Source organism: Lithobates pipiens, unplaced genomic scaffold (assembly GCF_037356315.1).
Source record: "Lithobates pipiens isolate NorthernLeopardFrog02 unplaced genomic scaffold, aLitPip1_a1.2 Scaffold_25, whole genome shotgun sequence".
Classification (NCBI taxonomy): Eukaryota; Metazoa; Chordata; class Amphibia; order Anura; family Ranidae; genus Lithobates; species Lithobates pipiens.
In genome coordinates, this window is record NW_027507787.1 from 87,878,819 (window position 1) to 87,890,134 (window position 11,316).

The 11,316-nt window shown below is 43.5% G+C and overlaps 1 protein-coding gene across 1 annotated transcript in view; it reads left to right on the forward strand.

The window, feature by feature from the left end:
* The window catches only part of LOC143930364 (membrane-spanning 4-domains subfamily A member 4A-like), a 212,233-nt gene extending 203,977 nt beyond the window's left edge, over positions 1-8,256 (forward strand). The window contains exon 7 of the mRNA XM_077454634.1: positions 6,935-8,256. Within this exon, the coding sequence (XP_077310760.1) occupies positions 6,935-7,000 (66 nt within the window). The 3' untranslated portion in view covers positions 7,001-8,256. The remainder of the gene's footprint in view (positions 1-6,934) is intronic.
* The last annotated feature ends 3,060 nt before the right edge of the window (positions 8,257-11,316 follow it).

Here is an 11,316-nt window from a genome sequence, read left to right on the forward strand (position 1 = left end):
ACAAATGAATCCTCATCAGTGCCCATCAATGCAGTCTATTAGTGCCCATCAGTGCAGCCTATCAAAGCCCATCAATGCAGCCTATCAGTATCCATCAGCGCAGCCTAGATATCACTGCATAAGGGAGGAATCAGGAGGAGAGCCAGCCAAATCACAAAGAGTGGGGATCTCCCACTGTGATACAGCTTTTCTCAAACAAAGTCCCACCTCCTGGACCGGTGTGCTGATGAGAAAGGTCCCCCCATTGGATAGAGTCCACCCTATACTGCGCTTGCGCAGTACAGAGGACAAAGGAGACGCCAAAAGTTTATGAAGATGAACAGCTGATTATCAGCTCTACACAGTGCCTGCGCACTTAATAGTACATTTTGTCACATGCTCTCGATGTTGTAAGACAGCACTTTGTAAGAGGGCCCCTCACGGGCTGGCTTCACTCGCTGCACTCGGCATATTTATATTCTAACTCTATGTCCATTTGGATGGTGGGGCTTGTAGAACTGACGATCAGCTGTTCATCTTCAGAGACTTTCGGCGTCTCCTTTGTCCTTCGTACTGCACAAGCACAGTATAGGGTGGACACTATCCGATGAGGGACAGTTCTCGACAGGACACCAGCTCCTATGATATACGTCACATTACTTTAATTTACAAGCATTGGAGTAGTGTGATGTCTATCATAGGAGCCAGTCCAGGAGGTGGGACTTTGACAATGGCTAGCATTTACAGATCCAAGCTGTGTCACAGCAGGAGATCCCCACTCTGTGTGATCTGGCCAGCCCTCCTCTTCCTCTTCTCTCTCTTCCTCACAGTTTTCAGCCAATGGCTGGGAGGAGAATTGCCGACTGCACCCCCCCCATGCAACTCCACACTTACCCTCACATTATTTTCACTCGTCAAATGCGAGCAGGCGAGTGGAAATTTTGAGGGCTAATATAAAGTATAAGAGGATATATCTGATTGAGCTGTGTTTTAGCTCAGTTAAAACAGTGGTGCTGTTTAGCTGCATTCCACTTAAGACCAAGTTATAAGGCCACAACAGGTGGGTTAAGATTGGAGATGGGACGGACTTCCTGATCCTGTGACCATAATGATTCGCTGTCACAGTAGTCACATGATTGTAATCCTGTTGCACCAGCTCCCAAATATAACTAGAGATTGGGAGCTGCCTGTGACAGCTTAGTCACTATGCTGTGAGCTCTCAGCATAGAAACTCCAGTTACCAGGAACACAAATGTACAGTGCGTGGGTGTTAAGGCACCATCCTTGCTGCTGCATTATATTATTATACTATATTATTATTATTTTACGTATATGCATTACATGGTCAGGGAGAGGTTATGTTTGATCACCTTTCAGATCCCAATCTTATGCCCCGTACACACGAGAGGGATTAAGTCTGACAGACCTCCAAAGGAGTTCCGCCGGAGTTCCGCCGGAGTTCCGACGGAGTTCCGACGGAGTTCTGGCGGACTTTTCGACCGAACGGACTTGACCACACACCATCACACCAAACTCCGACGGAGTCGAACGTGATGACGTACGACTGGATTCGACGTAGGAAGTTCCTAGACAGTAGCCAATAGCTGCCCTAGCGTCGGTTTTAGTCCGTCGGAGTAGCACACACACGAGCGGATTTTTCAAAGGGGACCGGGTCCGGCGGAGTTCCGTCGGGAAAATTTAAAGCATGCTTCATTTCTAAAGTCCGTCAGACTTTAGCTTCGCTAAAGTCCGTTGCAGCCCACACACGATCGGATAGTCCGCCGGACTCAGTCCGTCGGAGTTTGGATGTCGAAAAGTCCGCTCGTGTGTACGGGGCATTAGTGTTTCTTTGTCGACAACCCCCTTTTCAAAATAAGATATGCTGGTCATTGAAGAATTTATTTTCTGCTCCTTCTCAGTGGTGGTGCAGTGTATAAGGATCTTTTCACTAGACATGTGCAGAGTAAAATATTTTGTTTCGGAATTTCGTTTTCGTCCGAAAACTTAATTTATTTAGTTACTCCTGAAATTCCATTTTATTTATTTCGTTTTTCGTTCAAAAATTGCATTCGTCCGAAAATCCACATGAATTACGGTCGAATCTGTCTTGGAAGGCTTATGGTGTCTGTCGAATGTATAAAGAAGATTCGACGGAGCTAACTATATAGCATACTTTAGAACCCTATTAAAGTCTATGGGACTCCAACATTCAAAATCTAAAGTGCTAATTTTAAAGGCTAATTTGCAAGTTACTGTCCTAAAAAGTGTTTGGGGACCCGGGTCCTGCCCCAGGGGACATGTATCAATGCAAAAAAAAGTTTTAAAAACGGCCGTTTTTTCGGGAGCAGTGATTTTAATAGTGATTAAAGTGAAACAATAAAAGTGTAATATTCCTTTAAATTTTGTAGGGGGGGGGGTTGTCTATAGTATGCCTGTGAAGGGGCGCATGTTTCCCGTGCTTAGAACTGTCCCTGCACAAAGTGTCATTTATGCAGGAAAAAAAGTCCTTTAAAATCACTCGCAGCTATTATGAATTGTCGGCTCCGTAATACAGAGAACACTCATTGAAAGTCATTGATAAAAAAATAAATAAATAAAAAAAAAAGCGTGGGGGTCTCCCAAATTCAATTACCAGGCCCTTCAGGTCTGGTATGGATATTAAGGGGAACCCTGCCTCAAATTTAAGAAAAAATTTGACGTGGGGTTCCCCCTAAATATCCATAACCAGACCCTTCAGGTCTGGTATGGATATTAAGGGGAACTCCGCATCAAATTAAAAAAAAAATTGACGTGGGGTTCCCCCTAAAAATCCATACCAGACCCTTTATCCGAGCACGCAACCTGGCAGGCCGCAGGAAAAGAGGGGGGGACGAGAGAGCGGCCCCCCCTCCCTCCTGAACCGTACCAGGCCACATGCCCTCAACATTGGGAGGATGCTTTGGGGGTCCGTGACCCCTCAAAGCACCTTGTCCCCATGTTGATGAGGGCAAGGGCCTAATCCCCACAACCCTGGCCGGTGGTTGTGGAGGTCTGCGGGCGGGGAGCTTATCAGAATCTGGAAGCCCCCTTTAACAAGGGGACCCCAGATCCCGCCCCCCCCCCCTGTTTGAAATGGTAAGGAGGTACAAAAGTACCCCTACCATTTCACAAAGAAAGTGTAAAAAATGGTTAAATAAAACAAACACACTTTTGAAAAATTCCTTTATTAAAAATAAAAAAATAAAAAAAAGATTCCAGCGGTGGTAATCCACTCTTGCTATCCAGCGACGGACGGTCATCTCTCCAGCGATGTCTCATCTCATCCAGCGCAGCGCAGCATCCTTCTTCTGTCTCCGTGGAGGAGACACTACAAGCATTCCGGCGGCTGACGTTTCTTATATACGGAGGGCGGGGCCACCCGTCACCTGACCCCGCCCCCCTCCGACGCAAGGGGAAACCCGGGGTTCCCCGTGACGTATGGGTGACCCCGCCCCCCTCTGATGTAACGGAAACCTGCCTGTGTTACATCAGAGGGGTGTGGGGTCACCCATACGTCACAGGGAACCCCGGGTTTCCCCTTGCGTCAGAGGGGGGCGGGGTCAGGTGACGGGTGGCCCCGCCCTCCGTATATAAGAAACGTCAGCCGCCGGAATGCCTGTAGTGTCTCCTCCACGGAGACAGAAGAAGGATGCTGCGCTGCGCTGGATGAGATGAGACATCGCTGGAGAGATGACCGTCCGTCGCTGGATAGCAAGAGTGGATTACCGCCGCTGGAATCTTTTTTTTATTTTTTTATTTTTAATAAAGGAATTTTTCAAAAGTGTGTTTGTTTTATTTAACCATTTTTTACACTTTCTTTGTGAAATGGTAGGGGTACTTTTGTACCCCCTTACCATTTCAAACAGGGGGGGGGCCGGGATCTGGGGGTCCCCTTGTTAAAGGGGGCTTCCAGATTCTGATAAGCCCCCCGCCCGCAGACCTCCACAACCACCGGCCAGGGTTGTGGGGATGAGGCCCTTGTCCTCATCAACATGGGGACAAGGTGCTTTGAGGGGTCACGGACCCCCAAAGCATCCTCCCAATGTTGAGGGCATGTGGCCTGGTACGGTTCAGGAGGGAGGGGGGGCGCTCTCTCGTCCCCCCTCTTTTCCTGCGGCCTGCCAGGTTGCGTGCTCGGATAAAGGGTCTGGTATGGATTTTTAGGGGGAACCCCACGTCAATTTTTTTTTTAATTTGATGCGGGGTTCCCCTTAATATCCATACCAGACCTGAAGGGTCTGGTTATGGATATTTAGGGGGAACCCCACGTCAAATTTTTTCTTAAATTTGAGGCAGGGTTCCCCTTAATATCCATACCAGACCTGAAGGGCCTGGTAATTGAATTTGGGGGACCCCCACGCTTTTTTTTTTTATTTATTAATTTTTTTATCAATGACTTTCAATGAGTGTTCTCTGTATTACGGAGCCGACAATTCATAATAGCTGCGAGTGATTTTAAAGGACTTTTTTTCCTGCATAAATGACACTTTGTGCAGGGACAATTCTAAGCACGGGAAACATGCGCCCCTTCACAGGCATACTATAGACAACCCCCCCCCTACGAAATTTAAAGGAATATTACACTTTTATTGTTTCACTTTAATCATTATTAAAATCACTGCTCCTGAAAAAACGGCCGTTTTTAAAACTTTTTTTTGCATTGATACATGTCCCCTGGGGCAGGACCCGGGTCCCCAAACACTTTTTAGGACAGTAACTTGCAGAATCTTTTCTCTCTGTCAAATCTTTTTTCTCTGTCGAATATTTTCTCTATATAATCTTGGACTAATAGAGGTAAGGTTAAGCACATTCGACCACAGGTTCTATAGACACAGATTGTTGTCAGAGTCATGTCGAATCTCCTATTCTATATCGAACTGTTGTAACAATGAAAACGAAAATAAAGCATTTATTTATGTCGGATCTTTCGTTTTTCGGATTTTGTGCTTTCGTTATCGTTTGTCAAAACGAAAACAAAAATAGATGAAATTCGGACGAAAATGCATTCGGACGAAAACGAATGCACATGTCTACTTTTCACACTTGATTTAGTTTTCTGGAGCTAATCAGACCATATTTGTGTTTTCACACCAACCCTCACAATGTGCAGAGCACCAGTGGTGGATTTGTGTTGGAGTGCCTATTGAGGAGCACTGTGGCCAATCAGAATAAAGGAAGGGCACCTCATATAGAACCACATTGTTTTGCGACCCTAGGTAAAAACATGCCCCTGACACACCCCAAGGAAAAGACAAGCCCCTGACACTTGCCCATAAGCTTGGAAAAGAGATGGCTCAGACACAAGGGAAACCTCGAATACATCAGACCCATAGGCAGAGGTTTAGATAGAAAATTAGCACATAAAGATTGATATATGTGATGCCATGCAGTGTGGTGTGATTGCTTTCTGTATAGAATTGTAATCAGAGGTTTAATATATCAAAGCCCCTTAATGCTTAGTAAGTACAAGTTTTTGTATATGTAATGCAAAAAAAAAAACATCTTTAAATCAACACAACAACAACCAACGCTCAAAGTAACAGAGCTATGTCTTGGAATCCTGTCTGTGTTCTCATTTCTTGTCCTAGAGACACCACAGGAGGCAAGATAAAATATCTCCAAATATAGGAAAAATCCCACTTTCATTATTTCCCTTGACAATGTGTCCTTGTTAGGAGAACTCTCTCTACCCATCCCCCTACAGTCTTGGGAGAATCCTTTTGGACTCTGCAGTCAAAATGTAAAAAAATTGGCTTGGATCTTCAGATTCATAGCATAGAATTGAACTACATTAGGGGCTTGTTTTATTTTGTCCTCATATATGCCAGGGCTCTGCCCAAGCTAGGTTTGGCTTTATATCGGTTGGCTCTCCAGGGCTCAACTTTAAAATAGTTTAAAAAGCTCCTACTCAAAAACAGAAAGGAATCGTTATAGTGAGGGTATATAATGCAGTGACCCAGGGCTGCTTTTAGAAATCATGGGGCCCCATACAGGCTTCCTGATGGGGCCCCCCGACTCTGCCTACACCCCACCCACTCTCATGGTGCAGTAAACAGTGGCAGTGACTTTATCTGCCTACAGCCCAAAAAATGAAAAAGTCCCTCCTTTGCTTCCACTTCCTAGGCCCCTCTCTTAACCTGATGGGGCCCAGGAAATGTAATTTAAGCACTGGTAAGCAAGTAGGAGCAGGGGTGTGGTCTAGTAAAACAAAATTTTTGCTTAAAAAAATTAACAATAAAGCTGCCCCAGGTCCCTCTTTTTAGCAGAGGAGACCTGGGCCCAGTACTACAGGACCAGTTGTACTGCCTTGCAGTGGCATACCCTACTGGTATCACATAAAAGTATAGCCCCGCACACACAGTGAAAGACTATTGCCCTGTACACATGGTCGGAAATTCCGATGGAAAAAGTCAGATTGGATTATGTTGTCGGAAAATCCGATCATGTGTGGGCTCTATCTGACTCTTTCCATCAGAATTTCCGAGGCACAAAGTTTGAGAGCAGGATCTAAAATTTCTGACAACAAAATCCAATCACATAAATTCCGATTTATGTGCAGACAATTCCAATGGACAAATTGCCACGCATGCTCAGAATAAACTAAGAGACGAAAGCTACTGGCCCGTTTAGAGTCCCGACGTACGTGTTTGATACCACCTCATTCAGAATGGATTTTCCGACAACTTTGTGTGACCGTGTGTATGCAACAAAAGCTTCGGACAAAATCCGTCAGAAAAAATCAGACGAATTTTGTGGTCAGAATGTTCAGCCTTGGCAACTACTGAGAAAGTCTGCATACCCTAAAATTTGAGGGTAACAGTATAATCCGTATTTATTGGGCAAGCTAGATGCCAATGTTAGAAGCAAACATTTTCACTGTAGTTTGTTCAGTTCAGCTATTTATTTATTGAAACTGATTTGTTGTCTTGTTTCACAGGTGTTTGTGGTACAGAATACTGTTGTGTCTGGAATGCATCAACCACCAGCTTACCCAATTTCATGAAAGATGTCCTTTGTGGCATTAAAAAAAAAAAGATTAATTCACAGGCTTCTTTTTATTCCATTTTTGAAATGATTTAAAATAATCTGTGTCAAAAATAAATAAATAAAATATATATATATATCTGTATATTTACTTCTCACTTATATGTAGTAAAAAAAGAACCCATTCACATTTTGGGGAAAATAATGGTCCTTGAATGGAAAATAACATTAGTACTTCTGAGGAATAAAATATTTTGGTTACAAGGGGTTGAAAAAAAAAAGGGACTTTGAGGAAGCCAAAACCTGGTAAGGTCATGTATTTCCATCCCTTGGGACTTTGAATGAAATCATGGCCTTGTAAGGTCATGCATTTCCATCAGCATAGAGGGTGGGACTTTATATGAAGAACATAGTTGCAAATGGGTAAATAGGTGAACACTGGGAATTAATTTTGATAAAATATATAAACAAAATTGATATCAAGAAAAGCAATAAACATGATAATGACAGTGCAATGATAGTGCTAATAGAGCAATGTGGGTTGTTTTAGATATGATGTAATTGTTTTTATGCATGTTTTCAATAAAAATATAATATTTTTACATCTGTCTGGTTATGCTTAAAAAGTCCAAGCCCCATTCCTTTCGCTATTACTGCACCGCATGCTAACACATGAACGGTGCCATTATTTTGAACAGCACTATTACATTAACAAGCAATGCATGACATACATTGTGGATCCCTGTGTCACATCTGTTTATTTGTGACTTTTTAGGGGTGTTACTCTAAATGCACCTTAACAAATGGGATAATGTGTTGCATTGGTGAAAAACTACCAACAACCCCTTGTAATCAAAAGAAGAGCACAGAGGGTGGGACTTTATATGAAGAACATGGTTGCAAATGGGTAAATAGGTGAACACTGGAAATTTATTTTGCTAAAATATATAAACAAAAATTGTGCAATCCATCTTTATCCCACATTAAATATCAATATTAAATGCTCCTTAAGAAGCACAACAAGCCAGCAACATGTAGAACAAATTTTCTTTTTTTGAACATCTACTTATCGCTTCCCTGTTATTTAACCATGGTTCTGGATTCATATAATTTGGAAAGACCTTGATTCATTTCCTAGTTTCTTTGTAGCTACAATATGGTTTTATACAGTAGCGGTATTGTATCAATCATGTGCTGATAGATGAATGTGGGTTGCTTTAGATATGATGTCATTGTTTTTATACATGTTTTCAATAAAAATATAATATTTTATTATATCTGTATGGTTGTGCCTAAACAGTCCAAGCCCCATTCCTTTCGCTATTTTAAATATCTATAGGATGCGGCACTGGTTACTATTTTATATCCACAGGACCACTCTGTGTTTTTACACAATCAATTATTCCATGTGGTGCAGTAAAAAAAGTAATTTAGTGTATGTTACTGCCACAGGAAAATGTTAATGGACCTTGAATCTCCTGTGATGGTGTCTATATTAAACATTTGTTTGTGCTGACCTTCTTACTTGGAAACTCTGGGGAATGATACGATTAACAGTGATAGCAGGCCTCCCCCTTAAAATGTGATTCTACAGCAATGTCACTGAGATACCCAAGATGTGCAATCACAACACAAGGCAAATAGTAGCTTTGCAGCTTTAGTTTTATACAGTGGGCCATGTGTGGTGGGGTGGAGAAGAGGGACATATTGAGGATCAGGGTTGCTGTTTTACCAAAACAAGTACAGGTGATATATACAGATACTTGGGAAAAATAAGATCTTTTGTACTTTAATATCTTTCTTAAAGTCCTTTAAGGAACACAAGAATGTTAACATTATAACCCAACTGTTTAAAAGTCCTATCTACAGGAGGCAGGGACACTGGAAAACAAAAAATGTTGAACCAACCAACATATAATCCTGCCTCCAACCGCCATACTTCAGTTTTGTGAGCAAGCTGTACAAGAAACAATGACACAAAAGGGGGAGGACCCGTGCTTGAAAGAAATTGAAAGAAGGATTGAAAGAAAACAGGTTTCACCGTTTGTACAAAAATATTTCTTACTCGTACATTGAGGGGCACCAGATTGTTAGGAATTTTCAAACAGTCGGGCTGCCCAAAAGTAGTCCAACTGAAGAGTGAGAAATAGCCTTAAAGACATCCAACAGGAGATCATACTGCAAAAATCTGTGACACCTTCTCTTTTTTACAAGAGAGGGCCACAGTTCCCACAAAGGTGTTTGCCAGTGGCCATAGTTATAGGCAACCAAAAAGTAAGATTATTTTCTTGTCAAATTTGTTTATTATTTTTTTAAATATAACAAAGATTGACACATTGAGTACATACAAGGATGGGGGTGCAATATTCAAATAGCAATAAAGCTAAATATATTGATTTATGAACTGGATGTGTACATAACAATGTTGAAATGTAACAAGTAGAGCAACTAATAAACCAGCAAAGTAATAAGGAGATCAAGTAATGCGTTCCCAAATGATTCGATTTATGAACTGGATGATTCGAAATTGGATGATTCAAAATTTGAATAAAATTACAAAGGCAATAATGGTGTTTTATCAATTTGCCTTGACTATAAGTCTGGAGGTAAATAATGCTTAACCCAAGGTAGTGGTTTCAGCTAGAAATAAATATTTAGTTTTAAATGCTTTAGCAATGGTGTGTTGTGTGGCTGTTGGGATTACACAGAATACATTTCACCTTCTTTTATAGCTTCTATCAGGTTTCAGGTTTAATAGGGCTGTAGCAGGATTGAGCTGCATAGATGTATCAAAGATTTTGGAGGCTAATGTCTTCCAGAATTTCTGGGCAATCCCACCAAATATGAAGTTAAGCGACAGACTCTGAACAGCCGCCAAAACAAGCTCCAGGGTAATCAGAAGCATATTTTGATATTCTAGCAGGAACCAAATACCAACGAGTTAGCACCTTAACCACCTCGCGCCCGCCCTATAGCCGAATGACGGCCGTAGAGCAGGCACGTTCGTCCGGGTGGCCGTCCCTGGACGTCCTATTGTTTACTTCCGCAATGCGCGCCGCCGCGGGCGCGCATCGCGGAAGTTCTGTGTTCGCCGTGTCCCCCGGGGACAGGCAAACACAGATCGCTGTAAACGGCCAATCACAGCGGCCATTTACAGCGTGATCGGTGTGTCCAATGGGAGATGATCTCATATGTAAACATATGAGATCATCTCTCAGCGCCGCTCTCCCTCCTCACACAGAGAGTGAGAGGGGAGAGATGAACGGCTGCAGCGGCAGCCGTTCTGCTTAGCTTTGTGAAAAAAAAAAAAAAGTAAAAAAAAAAGTGCAATCCTCCCCCAGCAGTGCCATCCATCCTCCCCCAGCAGTGCCATCCATCCTCCCCCAGCAGTGCCATCCATCCTGCCCCAGCAGTGCCATCCATCCTGCCCCAGTGCCATCCTGCCCCAGTGCCATCCGCGCCAGTGCCATCCACCCCAGTGCTACCTGCCCCCAGTGCCATCCACCCCAGTGCTACCTGCCCCCAGTGCCATCCACCCCAGTGCTACCTGCCCCGAGTGCCACCTGCCCCCAGTGCCACCCGTTGTCAGTGCCATTTGTCACCAGTGCCATTTGTCACCAGTGCCATCTGTCATCAGTGCCACGTATAAGTGCCATCTGTCATCAGTGCCACGTGTCATCAGTGCCACATAGTGCCATCTGTCATCAGTGCCACGTATTAGTGCCATCTGTCATCAGTGCCACGTGTGAGTGCCATTTGTCATCAGTGCCACCTGTCAGTGTCACGTGCCATCTGTTGTCAGTGTCACGTGTCATCAATGCCACTTATCAGTGCCATCTGTCATCAGTGTCACGCGTCACCGGTGCCATGTATTAGTGCCATCTGCCATCGGTGGCACGTATTAGTGCCACGTATTAGTGCCATCTGTCTTCAGTGCCACGTATTAGTGCCACGTGTCTTCAGTGCCACGTATTAGTGCCACGTGTCATCAGTGCCACATATAAGTGCCACGTGTCATCAGTGCCACATATTAGTGCCATCTGTCATCAGTGCCACATATTAGTGCCATCTGTCATCAGTGCCACGTGTCATCAGTGCCACGTATAAGTGTCATCATTGCCACGTATCAGTGCCATCTGTTATGAGTGTCACGTGTCATTGTCCTGGTGCTTCAAAAGTGTAATAAATAGTCAACAAGTTAGATGTGTAATTTATGTTCCTAGAACACATGATGGCGCTACCTGCATGTTGGGCCTCTCTATGTGGCCAGGCTGTGAAAAAGTCCCACACATGTGGTATTGTAATACTCAGGAGTAGCAGAATTTTTTGGGGGGT